This window comes from Malaclemys terrapin, chromosome 8 (assembly GCF_027887155.1).
Source record: "Malaclemys terrapin pileata isolate rMalTer1 chromosome 8, rMalTer1.hap1, whole genome shotgun sequence".
Taxonomy (NCBI): domain Eukaryota; kingdom Metazoa; phylum Chordata; order Testudines; family Emydidae; genus Malaclemys; species Malaclemys terrapin.
The window spans coordinates 19,713,381-19,731,795 of NC_071512.1; the positions used below are offsets into that span (position 1 = coordinate 19,713,381).

The following is an 18,415-nucleotide window of genomic DNA, read 5'->3' on the forward strand; positions in this document are numbered from 1 at the left end:
TTGCCCACAATGTGTTATGTGGGCTGCATCCAATACTACCTGTATGGTCCTGAGGATGTCATATGGGCCCCAGCATTGTGCTGATTGGGCTGCAAGGGGCCCACAGGTCGCAGGTTGAGAACCACTGCTCTAGCACAATGCACATCTTGAAAACAGGATGCTGTATTTTATTCCTCTGTAAATCTGTTTCCTGGGTACAGTATCTATTTCTACTGCTGGTTTGCATAATGCACACTGGGATATGTATGCTGTGGTTTCCATGACCCGGGATTTTAAACTCCTGAGCCCTGTTTATAGTAGCATTTACACTGTTGCTGGGACCACTGCAGTGGCACCATTGGTGGAAAATCGGTATGAAACGTTCTAGGCAATTGTGTCATTGATAATATCAATGCAGTAAAAATCAACAGCATGATATGGCCCCATGTAACTAACTGAGATCAAAGCGCAACATGCCTCCTGAAAAAATGAGACCGCTAACATTTATTCATAGACCACTTGAAAATGAGTCACGGATTTAAATGTACCAGATCAAATCAATGGAGTTACCCAGGTGTGCTACTTGGTGCGTTGATTAAAAGCAGAAATTAAACAATTCAACAGTGTTTTACAAAAATGCTGTTAAAAAAATTGAACATTCTAGAAAGCTGAACCATCAAGTCCCAAACTGCAATAAAGACCAATTAAACTGATTTGTATTGGATTGTGTTTTTGTGTATTACATTTTGACATACCAGGATGTCCAAAGTGATGTTTGTCTCCTGAGGTAGTGAGGATAGCTGTAACAAAATTGTGTTTCTACTTGTAGTCTGCATTGTTCTTAGTTTCAGACTTTGCTGAGACACTCATGTCTTACGGAAACAAGTGCAATTGGGCAAAATAATGGACTGCAGAGAGTGCATGTGACGTAACATCCAGAAATCTACAGCAAGGAATTGAACAAAGTCTTACATTATTACAAGCCCAGTCCTAGCTTTTCAGGGACAAGGACTGTTGGACCAGACACAAGTCTTCTCCCTTTGGGGCCAGATCCTGTTCCCAATTTAAGTTAATGACAAAATTATAATTGACCTTACTAGACGTGGGATCAGACCTTATAAGATTGCGTTCCACATTGTGTATTGCTTAATTCAAATATTTCCTCTGAGCAGCTCTAATGTTTTTTGTGCCACATTTTGGGTCTGATTTTAGGAGGAGCTAAGCCTCCGCAATTCAGCTGCAGTCCAGGAAAGTTGAGGGTACTCAATACCTCACCAGACGGGGCTCTTTTTTGGCTGAGAGTAGAGCTGGTTGGTAATTTTTTTAAAAGACTTTTTTTTTTACATTGGAAAATGTCAATTCGCTGAAAGGGTCAGTTTCGACAAATTTCTCAGTTTATCCAAATTTGGGGGGAAAAGTTTCAAAAGTGTTGAAACATTGAAATTAATTTTTTTCGGTTCAAAGTGATTTGTTTCAAAATGTAAGCTCATTATAGTTTTTTAAAGTATTAATTAAAAAGATAAAGATAGAAACAAAACATTTAGAAAATGTAAAACCGAAATGTTTCAATTGACCTGAACCCAAAACATTTTGGGGTTGTCAGTTTGCAAAACATTTTGAGATTTTGACATTTGGTCATGATTCAAGAGGGGAAAAATGTTTGAAATCTCAAAATTTTTCCCAGGACAGGAAAACTCTTTCTCTAGGCTATTTCTGTGTTCTTTCCTAAAATAACAGCCTAAATCTAGACCTACAGAAGAGCTCTGTGTAAGCCAAAAGTTTGTCTCTCTTGCCAACAGAAGTTCATCCAATAAAAGATATTATCTCACCCACCTTGTCTCTCTAATATGCTGGGATCAACGTGCTACAACAACACTGCAAAGCCTAATCCTTATAAAGGCAAAACTCTCTTTGCCCCCAGCAGTGAGTACAGCATTAAGTTTTGAGATTTTTCACTGTTGAATTGTATCAGTTATTCTGCAATATATAAAGCTGACATCTTAAGGTAGCAGGCAATGACCATTTCTTACCTTTAATCTTTCTGTTACGCCATCAGTGAAACTGACTGTGAATTCAGCAATTTTTGGCACCCTGAGTTTTCCTTTGTTCTTCTGGTCAGGCTGATATTCTGTTCTTGTTTTCACAATCACCTGAAAAATGTCAAGGCTTTTAAGCTTTAAGTGCAAAGCAGGCATTTTTGTTATCTTAAATAAATTGCTTTTCTATATGCCATTTCACTGGCCACTCTCAAATGTGTGACAAACATTAATACAATTTGAGAACTAGGTAAAATAGATTAGATTAGATAAAATAACTTCATCCATCATTGAAATGCAGCCACCTCTGAGATGAAACATTAGCTATTTAATTCAGCACTACACAACAGTAAAGAATACCGCATCCAATTGAATCTGCAAAAGGCGTTCCAATGGACTATATATGATCACTTACGTTGTACTAGGACATTGAGGTTATCACTTCTGCTCTTTAATAGTTACAGGACCAAAGACATAATTTTTATATCTCACCCAAATGACAGAACTTGCAACAGCACAGCCCATTAGCCCCTCTAAAGAAAGAGCATAACTTATTAAGAGCCTAATTCTGCGAGGCGCTGAGCACTCACAATTAGGCCCTGAGCCACCAATATCACTTTCCACCTTTTCCTGAAAAGTTCTCACACAAAGTGCTGACCAATCCTGTTCCTATTTAGCTTTTAAGAATGATGAGACATAATCCAAGGTGCTATAGCTACAGGTTTTTAAAGGGACAATGTCAAATTAATAACACTGAAACTTTGAGATATATTGAACCTTTTTTATAAATCTAGGAAGAATAACTAGATATATAAAGTATTTTGTACTAAACCCACCAAAATAAATGTTACACACTGAACACATGACTATAGCTAGAGTTGGCCAATAGAAGATCAGACAGACATACTCTGAAACCTGACCGCTATTGAGAGAAGATGTCATCTCCATCCCTTTCAAAACAAAACAAACAAACAAAAAAAACCCTAAAACACTATTGGAGAGAGAAATGGGACATAAAGTTTCTAAAAGGAGGGCTTCCACAAAAAGGCAAAAGACACATGTGAGGAACAAAATTCTGGAACTCTGAGGAACTTGGTCATTCAAAGTATGGGAATTTCTTGGCAATCCCTAAAAAGCTGTTGAAGAAAGTTGGCCAGTAATTGTAAAATGAAGAATATCAAGCCTAATTTGGTCCAGGAAGTGTCCCTAGGATTCTCCTTCTGTACTTAAATCATGTGAAACTTGGAAAAGGAGGAAACCACCCTGTGGGTTCCAATGCAAAGCACGTAGCTAATAGCTAATATTTGTACTCTTGAATAATATCCCTTTCCATATTATTTGCTACAGTAGCAATCACAACAGCCTTTAAAAGAGTCAGAAGAAGTGATTCAAACACATTTATATTAAAATAGCCTTTTAGAATATAGTGAGCCCAAACTGAGTCCTGGCAGCACTACGCGAACATTGGTGAAGCAACACCAGGGGTGAATTTGCCCTGGCGGGTTTGAAGTGACACTGCATCTTCTATGCAGTGGAGAGTAGAGTTAGGGTGACCAGATGTCCCGATTTTATAGGGATAGTCCCGATATTTGGATCTTTGTCTTATATAGGTGCCTATTACCCCCCACTCCGTCCCGATTTTTCAAACACTTGCTATCTGGTCACCCTAAATAGAGTAAGGGTCCAATCCTGTGTGGTCCTTACTCAGTTATCACTCAGGCAAAACTCCCACTGAAGTTAGTGTGAATGTGCCTGAGTAAGAATGGGGTTAGGCTCTCAGGCTCTGGCCAAAACAGAGCTGAGAATGCTCGAACCCACACCAGATTGGGCCCTAACTCCCACTCTTCCTTTTCACCCTTTGTAAAGCCTCTACAGTAGATTATAGAGTACTACCTATAAGCACCTGCACACCAGTGCTCAGAAAATACCTTTTGTTCTATTTTTAAACCAACCGTCCACAATACCCAGATCCCCGCCACTCTGCTGTTTCCAACTGCGTATATTTTTTCATGTAATTGCAGACAGCAATGCAGAAGTAATGCAACAGTGTTCATTTTCCTTCCATAGTGTCTGATTTGTTTTCAATTTAATCCCTTTGACTTCTTTCAAATTCCTTTCACTTGTTTCATGTAGATTTTGTGTGTAGATAAATTCCATAATGATAGGTAAGAGGATTTTCCCTTATGCTCGGACAGTAGGCCTCAATGCAGAGCTATAAAGCTAGAAAATAAAATATTAAGAACCTTACTTGTTTCTTTGTATAATTTATATTTTTTTCCTGCATATTTGTTATTCATCCTGGTTTTCTTACTCACGGCTTTACTTCAGCCAAGGACCTCTCCATAATAAGGGTTTAACTGTGCTAGCTACAACCAGGAATCAAGTGTGATGTTGAAAATAAATCTAGACAGGCCCATACTACCTACTGAACAGTCCATTGCACCACAGAAAAGAAATCCCAGTCCTCAATTACCAGAGAAACTACTTCAGCCCCCTTTGCTAGTTGCTCTAGCAGTTAACCTTCGTGTGGGTGGGGCCTTAATTGCTCCACTGATCAGATTAATTCGCAGGGGTGAGGTAGAGCTGTAACTGAGGCATTTAGGAGTGCTCTTTTATTACATACAACCTGGTACATTCCAAAGGTCAAATATTTGCTCTCCAAAAGTATCTTGATTAGGCAGCTGGTGAAATGACTAGACAGAAAAAAGACAGAGGCTGAGTGTGGATCCTATCATTGTAAGGGTAATCTCCCCACTCTAGTCCTAAACCATTCTTAAAGCCAATGCAAGGGGTGCTGAGCGTTGAGCTGAAGTTAACACCTTGTGCACCAAGTGTCCAGTCACATGGGTAAAAAATCACCCAGTTGGAGTTAGATTAGCAGTATCCAGCAATACAAATGAGCTCCATCAGGTGGTAGGGAATGTGACGTTGCACTCTATATGATTTTATGAAAGTATGCTGATGAGTGTGAATATAATGTAACTAAAATATGCTTTATGCAAACCTTTTTGTAAGGTATCATTACAAAGCTTATAATCTACTGAGTGTGGTCATCCTATTTGTATAAATGTATCACTCTTGTATTTGAAACTAGAAATATGAAATATAACTCTGAGGACCTGTTGTAATTATGCAAAGTGTGGGCCATTAATGGTGGTTTGAAATCTTGAGGGCTCCCATCAACCAGGACAATTGACTGTGGATGGCTCTGTTGGCAGGCAAGCCTTCCTGTGAGTCAGGCGGGGAGGAATGAAGGCTTGGGGTCTCACAGGACATGTGACCATGTCACCTGGTACTGAAATCCATCTTAAATCTGGTACTTTTCCATTTAGAAGGGTGGGGGGACCCAGAGAGACAAAATTCCCACCTTGTGCCAAAGCAATATAAGGGGGTGGAACAGCACAAAGAGGACTGCAATCATGAGAAATCCCCTAGCTACCACCTGAGCTGGAACAAGGGCTGTACCAGGGGAAAGGATTGTGCCCAGACTAGGAAGACATCCAGTCTGTGATAGAAGCTTATTGAAACATCTGAGGGTGAGGTTTTATCTGTATTCAATCTTCTTACTGTATTAGACTTGAGTGTTTTATTTTATTTTGTTTAGTAATTTACTTTGTTCTGTCTGTTACTACTTGGAACTACTTAAATCCTACTTTATGTATTTAATAAAATCACTTTTTACTTATTAATTAACCCAGAGTATGTATTTATACCCGGGGGGGAGGGGGTATAAACAGCAGTGCATATCTCTCTATCAGTGAGAGGGCGAACAATGTATGAGTAAACAATGTAAACCGGATTTATTTGGGGTTTGGATCCCATTGAGAGTTGGGCATCTAAGTGTTAAAAACAGGAACACTTCTTAAGCTGCTTTCAGTTAAGTCTACAGCTGTTAGGGGACGTGGTTCAGACCTGGATCCGGGTTTGCAGCAGGCTAGCGGGTCTGGCTCAAACCAGGCAGGGCACTGAAGTCCCAAGCTGCCAGGGCAGGAAAGCGGGGCAGAAGTAGTCTTGGCACATCAGTTGGCAGCCCCAAAGGGGTTTCTGTGATCCAACCCGTCACAGGGAAATCCTCCCACAGACCATACCAAGTGCTGCCTAATATGGCTCTCTCTGCATCTATCTCTATACTGATGTCTTTGGAGCAGGTCTAAACTACAGCTGGTCAAAACATGGTACCAATTTTTCACAAAGAAATGGAAAATCATTTTCATTCTGCCAGTTTAGAAATGGAGTGATTTTTGTTTATTCAAAATTCTTTGTGATTTTTTTTTATAATTTTTGTTTGTTGAACACACACTCTCTCTCTCTCTCTCTCTCTCTCTCTCTCTCTAAATGGCAGCAGACTCTATAAGAATCTACAGCCGAATGGCTGTAGAACTATGTAATAATAAAAAATCCCCACAGTGGAACCTCCACAATCAATACAGTAATCAGAGATAATTTATTTGTACATGTCCTTGAAGCAGTTCCATCATAAGACCAGGATCCCATTGTTTGAATTAAAAATAAGGCACTGTATATCTCACCAGTTATTTGTTATGAAACACAGAAAATATAGAGGGCCTCATTCTTCCCTCACTCATTTTACAACAGTTTGACTCCACTGACTCCAACAGTTACTCCTAACTGACACCAGGAATAGAGAATTGGGCCCCAAAGTGTATTTGATCTCAATAATAAATGAAGCAAAAGAAATTCCCAGGCTCCCTACTTGCTTCTTTCTGGTAAAGTTACAGTGGAAATGGTCTGTTATGAGGAAGGCAACTTCCCTAGATAGCATTGCCCTGCACTGGGTTACCACTCTTTTAGGAGGATTCTTAACTATGGCCCTTTGTGCATTTATAATACAAAAATCATTCACTCAAAATCTCATTTAGCTAGAGAAATAAATAATGTCTTCGCTGCACCCTGTCAACGTGCATTAGTCTCCCGAGTGACCCATACAGCCACACAGTCCTGTCTCTCATTTTTCTTTCACATGCCTCCCTATGTTCTCATCTCCTTCTGTCATTCTGGCCTTGACTTCAGTAGGATTCAGCATGGTCACGAGGGTCTGTGCTTGCAGCTCAGCATCTTAGACTAAGGCCCAGATTCTCAAAGGCATTTAGGCACTTAATTCCCATTTAAATCAATGGGAATCAATGGGAGTTAGGCGCCTAAGCTCCTTTGAGGATCTGGGCTTAAGCTGTTTGTGGCAGAGGATCCATGTTTATCCATTTTGTAAAGCAACATGCACATCAATGTCATACTGAAAAATAATTTTCAGACTATCAATCAATGGGATCAGTTTAGCCTCTGCGATTGCTGAATAAGTACCATTTAACACTTGTCAGCCTTTGTGTGGGTTCACCTAGACCCCGATCTAGCAGAGACTTACAAATGTGCTTAACTTCACACACGGTGTTCATCCCACCGAAATCTTGCAGAGTCTAGCTTTTCTGCTGGCTATACTTTTATCTATAGGCTTTGTGACCCTTTCAAGCTCTGTGCCCTAGGTGGAGTCTAGACAAATGCCAACTCAGAGGATCTTTAGACAAAATGTTATTGCTGCTATAACTTGTTTACAAACCCCTTACTACATTTCCCAGCCAGGCCCCACCTTTCATCTAAACAGGAACGATGCTGTTTATAGTAAAGGCAATAAAGAGGACAGAAATGAAGTATTCTGTGTTTGCTTCACTTCGTGTCCATGGTAGAACTGTCCTGTGAAAGCTGCTTCCAAAATGAAGTTTGTAAATAGGTTGTAAGACATTTTAGGAAGAGGAGAAAGCTGCCAAACCCAACATGGAAGCACTTCTGTTTCTTTGGATCCCGTCTGCCACACCCCACCCCCTTCTCCAGAAAAAAGTCTAGCTATCGCTTGCTGTCTTTAAGGCCCCACTCTAGCAAAGTACTTAAGCATGTGCTTACCACATATAAGTAGTCCTATTAACATCAATGGGGTTACTCAAATGTACAAAGTTAAACATATCCTTAAGTGCTTTGATGGACCAGAGCCTAAGACTATTGCTTCAGTCACCTTCACTCAGCAATTTATAATAATAATGCTTACCAGGCCTGTCATGCTCTTCATCCATAGAGCTTTACATAACAGCACATAAATCATTCTCCTTATCGTACAAATTGGGAATCAGAAACAGAGAAGGGGAAGTGGTTTGCTGAGTCATACCAGCAAGTCAATGGTTGAGACAGGAATAGAAACCAGCTCTCATGACTCTCAGACCCATGCTCTACCTACTTGACCACACTGCTACTCTAAACACCCCATGTTCTCTCAGGTTCCCCCACTACAGAAAGCTAAGTGGAGCAGAGCTTGGACAGTGGCACATTATGGGATAGCAATGGCTCCAAGGCACACTCCATCTGAGCACATGGAAGCCTTTGGTGTGCTGTGGAATCAGGAACTAGGAAGTTAGACCAGGGAGACGGAGGCTCTCCATAGCATGGCCCCCCTTAAGCCGATTGGGATACTGCAGTGTAAGATCACCCTCCACACATTGAAATAAAGGAGGATTTTATGGCAAGGACATGGTGGGATTATGGCTACTGCCATTAATCACTAGCAGAGATTAAACCCAGGAACTCTCCCATTAAAAGCATGAACCTCTGCCTCTTGAGCTAAAGAACCAAGTCCACTGGCTGACAGCTGCAGCATCCTCATTAGCTTCTTATAAAGATCAGCCTCTAGAAGGGGACAAAGAGTGTCACTTGAGCAATATGAGTTACAGGAGCTCATGGGATCACAATTCCTAATGAATCTATTCTCTGTGTGGCGGGGAAGGCTTAGAAGCAGTGGGGGTGGGGGGGTACTGAGACACCATGCCAATGACCCCTCTCTCGAAAGATGTCCCAAGATCCATGGATATTCTCTGCAGATGTCAAGCAGTCTGTGTCTTCAGAAGGCCAAGTTTCCTGCCCATTCCAGAAGCAATAAATTCTGCTCCTCAGATGGAACATTGTTTAGGGAATTCTGTGAGCTCAAACTCACTGATTTTCCAGGCCCTATTTCTAGGTAGAGGACAAATGGCCATTATTCCATAGGAACCTTTGTGTAATTTAGTTAATCTTAAATGCCATATTTACATCTCGTTTCCTAATATTTGAATTATTTTCCCCTAATTTTTGACATCTTGACCAGTATAACAATGTCACCTCTCACTTGCTTCAATAATCTGAAACCTCTGTTAGGTCACCTCAGAGTCTGCTCTTTTTCTCAGGTTTCCTATCACCTTTCACACCTTGTTGAAGCATTGCAATGTCTCCTGCACCTGCTCCTGTCCTGCAACACATAGTTCCCACAGACATCTCTGCCCTCTGCTTCTCCTACTCCTCTTTCTGCTACTCAAGTTCTGCCAAAACCTCCTTCCTAAATGACTCTTCTCCCTGCTCTTATCTTTGTGCATCCTTTCATGAAGCATACCTGTTTGGATACTGTGCATGAATACCAATCACCCTCTCACTCTTCATTCAAATCCCTCCTTAAAACACATTTCTTCTGTGACACCTATCAATAATAACCCTCTAGAATGGGTTTTTATTAGGCCTTTAAAAGTAGTGACAATGTAGGTAGGCATGAGCCATATATGCTATGCAGTTCCATTTCCTGTGGGTAATATTCATCCTTGAATACAAGCAGAATTTTGGCTGATGAGGTCTTTTATTAAAATAGTCACAGAGGTCTATAACTAAATGCACCTGCTATGTTGGGCCTAATCCTCATCCCACTGGAGTCAAAAGCAAAATTATCTTTGTCAGCAATGAGTCCAGAATCAAGCCCTTTGTGCGTAATGGTGTGTTGGCTTTGGCAGCTTATGGGTATATTGAGGTGAGGAACAACAGATCAGATGCTATGTGTGCATGTTAAAAACTATAACCTACATCCTGGGGTGGGGGCGGGAATAAACAGCAGAGAGAATGTTGGGAATTCCAAATGTTCAATTGACGAAGGAGAAAGAAAGAAAGAAATTAAAAACCATTTGACCATTTGTTTTAAGCAGGAGCGGGGTAAATGTGAAATGTAACAAGGAAAAACATTACATTTATTACTGAAACTTTTAAAAATCTGATTTTCCTGTAAAAGATGAAGTAGGAGATTCAGAAAATGAATTGATATGAATTCTAAGTCTTTTCTTTGCCTGGCTAAATGTAATATCATTTATTGCCACTTTATATTTGTGCTTAAGCTCTGCATTTTCCCCAAAGAAATGAGTAATAACATTTAACATAACTGGCATTGTGAAAACTTTAAATTATTCATTTAGAAAAGGACACACAGCCCTCATGTAATTCCCACTTCACTGCCAAGGCACATGTAATATATTACAGTTCAGGTGGTGCAAAGTGCAAATCATGAAAATTTAAAATACTACTTCTCAGGATTATTAATAATGGAGAGTCTCTCACTCTGAGAGGCCTTGGTATTGGCAAGACAGATAAATAAAATGTACTGCTCCTGCCAAGGAGAAAGGTTTCTTCCAGCATCAGAGCTGACCTATGTAGTCCCACAAAACCATGATACCTCTTGAATTTGGGAGGGAAAGAAATTCATGGCCAGAGGGGACTATTAGATCATCAAATCTGACCTCCTGTGTCACACAGGCCATAGAATTTCATCCAGTTAGCCCTGTATTAAGCCCAATAACTTGTGCTTGGCTAATGCATGTCTTCCAGGAAGACATCCAGTCTTGGTCTGAACAGGATTGGGTGCCCAAATCCCATCAGCTTTGAAAATAGCCTCAATTTCCTGCAAGTTGTGCACAATGACCTGAAAAAAGCAACAGAGGGTCCTGTGGCACCTTTAAGACTAACAGAAGTATTGGGAGCATAAGCTTTTGTGGGTAAGAACCTCGCTTAGTCAGATTCCATTACTTGCATCTGAAGAAGTGAGGTTCTTACCCACGAAAGCTTATGCTCCCAATACTTCTGTTAGTCTTAAAGGTGCCACAGGACCCTCTGTTGCTTTTTACAGATTCAGACTAACACGGCTACCCCTCTGATACAATGACCTGAGTTCAGGGTCAGCCTAAGAACTTGTGGTGCCCTACATGAGAATAACTGTAGTACCCTAGGTAAGCTTATAGCAGCGAGCTTATTAACCAAAGAAGTTTTTCAGGACTTCACTTAAAGGAAAGATGCTGAAACATATCTTTCTCTGTTACACTGGCAACAGAGCAGTGATTAATGGCACTGATGGGCAAACAAAGGAAGGCAGAGGTCTAGAACACTGCTCCTTGTGATTAAAAATATGCAGCAACTGATTTACATTTAAGAAGAGGAGAGCAGTGACTTTTTGTCTGTTGATGCACAAGCCCCCACTGCACACTAGTTTTGACCCCTTTGACCACTCATTTAAGAGGCATCAAAAGCCAGCCTGGCTCATGTTCTGACTCTCAGAAGCCATAATCCACAGCTGGCAAGACTGCGTCTGTTACAGACAAAAAGTAAAATTCCCTTTACAATAAAATCGAAAACATTCCTGCTCCCTGACTGCAAAACAAATTCAAACATAAATATAGGCCAACCCAAGGTCCTTCCTCAGGCTCAATGTCTCACTGGTCAGTGAGAGTTTTGCTTGCGCAAACACTGGGTAAGGTGGAATTCACCCTTACCACTTAACCCCCACTCTTTTTACCTTAGGTTCAGCTGATTAATAGGGCCTTACAAAGGCCCTCTGCTATGGAGTGACTTTCACCCTTCAGGATTTGTCCTATAAATAATAAAGTAACAAGGATTGTTGGGGATCTTTAGCACCTTCTCCTTTTTTATAACAGATTTTCTGTTACTGCTAACTCCTGCTATAATACATCTAAAAGCTGTCTCAAGGTCCACAAATGTCAATAGCATTGATTTCAATGGGCTTTGGATCAAGGCCTTTGTCCTTTGGTAGGTGCTCCAGCCTTCAGGCAAGGGTAGGACAAAAGACATAGGGGTATGAGCCACAACTAACAAGTGTAGTAACTACATGTGCATGGAGATGAATACACCTTATTGGCACATTCATTTAAACAGAAAGAGTGCCTGGGAATCCATTTAGACCAATACATTACAATGGGTTTTCACCAACAGATCATTTTAATATGGTAATCATCAGAGTTTTCATTATCAATCCATCAGTTTTAATGTTGTTTTTTTAATTTTACAGGTGGTAGCCACTACCTAAGCGATTTAAACCCCACACTGTATGGCAATTAGTGCCTGAACTTGACCGGCTGCTTTGTGGTAGCATCAAAAGGAGTTGCTCTTATGCATCCTTGATTTCCCCTAGAGCCTCTCAGACATTTCTGAAAAATCACGTTCATCTTTTTTAGTTATTTTGTTATTAATTTTCAGGTTGTTTATCAGCACTAGAGGTAAAGAGCCAGTTTATCCTCTCATTTACACCAGTTCAGATCAGCATCACTTTATTGATTTCAACTATGTCACTCTTACTTGACACCGGTGCATTGACCCTGGCACAAGTGGAAGGAGAATCAAGCCCATTATCCCTATTTTGGCATGGATCTCTGGTTTCCACCAACAGGTGTCAATTAATTCGGTTCTGATATATATATATGGTTCTTTATAGAAAATAAATAAATAATAATCTGCTTATATGTATATAAACGCACAAATATAAATACATAACATATGTGTATGTATTAGAAATATATGCACACACATTGTTATGTATTTTCTATATATAATTTTGCTGCTATCATTATCCCATGAGATTTACTCCTTCACTCTGTCTTTTGTCTCGACATGGCATTTATCGCTGTTCTATCTAGGCACCACACTGCAGCAAGCCTTTTTTTTTTTTTTTTTTTTTTCAAAAGGAGCAGAGACAGTAGAATCTCTTGGACATTTGATCTCATTGTGAATATCCTAATGGTATCCCACATTATCTCCTTGTAACATTATTGACATATATCATCACTGTATATAAACAGACAAAATGATTTCATAGTACATACAGTACCTTAAAAGAAACCAGCTGATACACACCATCCAATCACTGGTGCCCATTTTTGAACATTTTAGTGCAGCACTTAAATTCTGTGAGTGTTGATTGGCTAGGAGAAAAAGCTGCTCCCTCACAGAAGCCAATGGGGAAAAAAGAATACATGGAATGACCCATTACCACATTTTCTGTAGGGGAAATCAGTTGTTCTTGTCAGATAAATCAAACTGAATTAAAATCAAATGGACCTTGAAAGGCCACAGTTAAGAAAACAAATCTTGATTTGCGTAATTAAAATGAGATACCCTTCAACTTTTGTTTATTACACAAGAGTCATCTCATCACTCTCAATGCAGGTGCAGACTCACTTGCTCACATGATGCCTCTTTTGTTGTTCAGATGCATTCTAAGCTTTTTCCTATTTAATTTTAATGCCATTTTTAGGAAAAATATTTTAAGCCTTTTCCCAACCTGCAATCACAAGGAAACATTTTCTAGTTTGCACGTGTCAGTCTGTTGTGTTAAAAAAAAAAACACCAACAAAGAAAACCCTTTTTTATTGTGTTTCATTGATAAGGTAGAAGGATTGCGTTTTAATGTCTGTTAGAGACCAATAATGGAACAGGGCAGTGAAAAGCAGAGATCTGGTTGCTCTTTGTGAGGTTTTTTTGTGTTTGTTTGGGGTGGAGGGTTACCTTTTCCGGAGCTGGGAACTGCAGATGATTTACTTCCAAGGGTGTGATCAAAGGAACTGTCTGAAAACCATCTTCATTGGATGGTGGTTTGCTGTTCTTGTCACTCAAATTACTCCCCAGCTTCACCATTCTTGGACCTCACTTTCCAGACCTAAAACAAATCAAGATGACTGATGTTACAAAGGGGATGGGAATGGGCGAAGGGGAAAGGAGATGGAGAAGAGGATTCTGTCTGACACTGCTCTGTTGAATTCTGCATATCAGTCATTGCTCATTTGGGCTTTTTTACTGGCTTGCTAGAGACAAAGCATATCAAATCTGGAACAACTTCACTTTAAGGTACATTAAACAAATAAAAACTGCTCAAAAGGCCCAAAGTGAGTCCAGATAAAAACCTCTCACAATCCCACTAACACCGCAAATATTGTTGCAGATCAGGACCGCGTTGCAAAAAGCCCTCGCACACGGGCCAAATGCATCCCTGCTGTAAATCCACTGATGCCTATGGACTTCTACCAGGGATAAACTTGGCCCAGTATTTGTTTCATCACGTATATTGTTGGTGTCTGGAGCTATGAAAATCCTTGTTAGCAGACAACATAAAAAGTGCACAGAAAAGAATGCTGCTGAAACTGGCATGTTTCCCCTTGTCCTGTGGTTAATCAGATGATGGGGCTGCTATTACAGGCTGGAGGCTGCTCTCCTATAGGCTACTTTTGTTTAAAGAAGACAAAATATGAATATGAGAATGGGTTTCTGATTTTCAGTATACCCCCCGCCCAAGCTTGAGCTCCTGTCAGAGCGGGACAGACACCCCCCAAACTGTGGCACAATGCAACTCAGGCTGAGCTCTCATTGTCTGCTGTTGGTGGTGAAGCTATACCGGCACACCGGGGATGTTGTACAACACACACACACACACAACACACACTAGCAACAAACACCTCCCCTCCCCCATAGCCACAAATCTCCCTGTACTTACTGCAAACCACGCTTTATTGGGGCGGATCGGGCCGACTTGTGCAGGACAGGGCTTTTCCCAGCGCAGGAAGGTGGTGCTGAAGGGACAGCGCTTCGGTCTGCAGACGCCTGGCTCCAAACGCTACTGACGGCGAAGCGGGGAGTGGAGTGCTGAGAGCAGCGCCAGCCTGCAGCGCGCGCGCGCACACACACACACAAATACTAGGGTAGCAGCTTCCATGTGGAATCTGGCACCACCTGCTGTTTCAGTGCATGGCCACAAGTGCTGCAGAAAAAAATCCGCTGGAGTCATATAGGGCAGCCGGGAAAGCGCTTACCCACCACCGCCACCTGGAGCCTGCTCAGGGAACAAGAGGGGAGTTTTCAGATACAATCCCTAGCAACGATTCCAGCTTGTGCCCTGATGCTGCGCGGCGGTACCTAAGCCCGGAAACTGCTGTTTGTGCAACTGTGATTTCATGTATGGGACGCCAACAATAAGGAGTTTTCCTAGACAGGGCCAAATCCTGCAGCCCTCACTCCAGACTTAATTAGGGGAAACTTCTATTGGCTCCAATTAGTAAATCTTGAGTGGAGGTTGCAGGATTTAGCCCCCTAAAGAAACAAGAAAGGGACTAGTGCTGGGATGCAACGCCTCTCACTTAATGCTTGGATCGAATCCAGTCAGGACTGGAACTGTGTGAAAGTTATAACTACCGCTGGCCTTTTGGTTGAACCTTTTGTGAAATGAGATGATGGGAGGTCTCATTCAGTTTCTATATTGCATAACCACCATCTCATTTGGTACTAACAGGCACAAAGGCTAAGAACTGACTGAGCTCAGACACTGAACTCTATCTATCTACATTTCAAATACACCCATCACCACAATATTTAGATCATAAGAAGTGGCCTTTGTAGGATACGGCTGAAGCACTTTGTTTAGGAGCAGAGAGTAACATGGGGCAATCTAACCCTGTTACTGGACATGCCCTATCTGATTGATTATAAATATAAAGCTTTGTCTCTAGGGCTCTCAATCTGGCATCTTTTACAAGTACTACATTTACTTCTAAAAGATGTGAACTATTTGTGTAGCGAAAGCCTTTTGGAGCCCAGTTGTCATAATGCTGTTAAGTGACACCTTGGCACAGGCAAGACAAAGTCTTTCATTACAGTTCTGTGAGTTCATTCCAAGTGCTAAGTATGGCTGTTGAGTACAAGAAGCCCTGAGGGAGGAATTATTATAGACAAGGCTGTTAGTATTATCTATTATTAAGGTGCCCAACACTTCCCATGATAAGAGCCTGTTTTCAGTTGCGTATAACTTTACCAAACTTCAACTGTTTTGGCTGAAATTTTCCATGCAGGGTGTCTGCCTCAGGCTGAATAATTTTTTGTATTGTATTCTAGTTTATTTTAATTTTGGTTTCTGAGAAACATGCAAGGGAAAATACATTATTTTGCCCATGGTGAAAAATTCTGGCCTCCTTTACGTCAAAAAGTTGTAATGCCCCTATGCTTTGGAGCAGGGACTTGACATTTGACAGGGGGTGGCCTTCGTGTCCAAAATGTGCCTTTTGCTGTCCCTGTGAAAAAAAAATCACCCAACTATGACAAAAAAAAAGTTTTTGAAAAATTATAATTCACACATTTTCTGTTGACACTTCTTGGATTTTAGCAGCTAAATTCCTAGAGGATTCCATCCACACTGGGCATGCTCAAGCCTAGGGCTAAGCAGGACTTTCCTTGCAAGTGTATCTCTGGGGGGCTGCAAGGCTTGCTGGGTCCAGACACCTTCCCTGAGAGTAGGGAGCCTGTCTCACCTGTGCTATCAATGATTTCCCCCCGCCCCCGTACCCTGCCCAGCTGAGCCCAGGACTGCCTGATTTAAATACAGAGAAGACAAGAGCCAGAACTGTTGGGGAGATGGCAAGGGTAGACTGGAACAGGGAGACTGAGACTGGAGGCTGAGGTGGGAGGGGGAAATTGGGGCTGGCTGGGCAAGGACACTTGGACTGGGAGCTGGGGAAGGAAATATGGAGGGAAACTGGGAGCCAGTAGATGGGGAAAGACTGAGATCAGATGAAGAGCTTTGGGGAGATTGGGACTGGTTGGGCAAAGAGACTGAGACTGGGAATCAGTGGGGCAGGGGGAAGGAGATGAATGGGGATCTGATGAAGAACTAGAATGCAGGGGAAAAACTGGGATTAGCTGGACTAAGAGATTGGGACAAGGAGCTGGGGTGGAGGAGGAAGAAGGGCACAAACCCTGAGATTGGGTGAAGAGCCTGGAGAAGAAGATTGGGACAGGGAGCCAGTGGGGTCAGGGAACAGGGGCCAGGAGGGATCCAACTGGAGGCCAACAGAGAGAGAAAAATTGGATGAAAAGACAGGAAGGGACAAATGGGACTGGCTGGGCAAGGAGACTGGGACAAAGAGCTGGAGGGCTGGTTAGGGCAACTGGGAAGGAATCTGGGACTGGAAAGCTGTGGGGAGATTGAGATTGAGGCAGAGAGTATGTAGGGGAGAGACTAAGACTTGTTGAGCAAGGAGGTGCAGACTAGGATGAGTAGTCCAAGGAGTGAAGACTGGGGCCAGCTAGGTGAAGAGACTGGGATGAGGAGTCAGGTGTGGTGAAGAGAGAGGATTGGAACAGAGACCAGGTTGGAGGGGAGTGGGCAGAAAAGGGAATGCTTGGGAGGAAAGGAGAGAAGATCGATGCCCACTACAGCACTCTGCTTTCCAGACGCTGAAATGAAATCCAAATTCCTGAATCTCACTATTCTTCTGCTGTTAGCAAATATCTGTGAAACCCAGTGGCAATGTCCCATTTGCACCTAGTTCTGGTCCACACAGAGGATGACAACCTACTAATGCTATCAGCCACTCCATTAGTTCAAGAGTCAGAAGTCTATGTGGTGGATCTAAAGGTTCCAAACCTGCTGATGGCCCATGTGGCAGTCAATAAGATTCCACATGATGGAATTTCTGTTTTTCTCAGTTTGCTTTTATTAAAGGAAAAACAAAACAACAACAACAAACAGGAAACTATGCACACATAACCCTACATTAAATAACATTATTAAAGTGGCAAAATTAAGCACTCATTAGTCAGGGTCCACCAAATTCACGGCTGTGAAAATTGCATCATATACTGTGAAATCTGGTCTCCAGCCGTGGAGGCAGAGTAGAGAGTGGCAGGTGATGCCCAGGCACCCAGCTCTGAAGGCAGCGCCACCCACCAGCAGCGGAGAAGTAAGGGTGGCAATAACATGACCTCCTAATAGGCTTGCAACCCTGTTTTGGGTCCAGGCCCCTATTTTGAATAACCCTGAGGAGAAATCACACATTTTTGGGGGTTGGTCGTGGCATAAATAGCAAATGTTGCGGCTGTGTAACACATCCGTGAAATATGCTTTTTATGCCGTGACCAACCTATGAAAATTGTGTGATTTCTCAGCAATTAGGTGGACCCCTACTCCTCAGTTAGGAAATGTCAGAATTAGGTTGTCTGTGCAACCCCAGTTCAGCCCTTTGTGCATATGCATTATGATGCAGTTTTAAATACAGGATCATATCTGTTTTTTCCACAGGATGCCCACCTCATTCAGTGCACAAGATGGACCTGCTTTGGGGATGAATCGGGGTTATGTAGTGAAGACTACTAGGGTCTGTGAGACCCCTCCATCTGTTGCAGAAGTTGGAAGGTGCATAGTGAATAAGGCAGATCGCAGGAAGAGAAGACAGTGAAATAAGTAAAGCAGCTTGAATGCTTTCCTGGAGAATTGGATTCTATTCCTG

The 18,415-nt window shown here is 41.8% G+C and overlaps 1 protein-coding gene across 1 annotated transcript in view; it reads right to left on the reverse strand.

Moving 5' to 3' along the window:
- Nucleotides 1–14,799, reverse strand: part of NSG2 (neuronal vesicle trafficking associated 2) — a 43,030-nt gene extending 28,231 nt beyond the window's left edge. Inside the window, exons 1-3 of the mRNA XM_054038629.1 lie at nucleotides 14,635–14,799; nucleotides 13,653–13,803; nucleotides 2,010–2,129 (exon numbers count right to left, since the gene is read on the reverse strand). Of these exons, the coding sequence (XP_053894604.1) occupies nucleotides 2,010–2,129; nucleotides 13,653–13,781 (249 nt within the window). The 5' untranslated portion in view covers nucleotides 13,782–13,803; nucleotides 14,635–14,799. The remainder of the gene's footprint in view (nucleotides 1–2,009; nucleotides 2,130–13,652; nucleotides 13,804–14,634) is intronic.
- Between the last annotated feature and the right edge of the window lie 3,616 nt (nucleotides 14,800–18,415).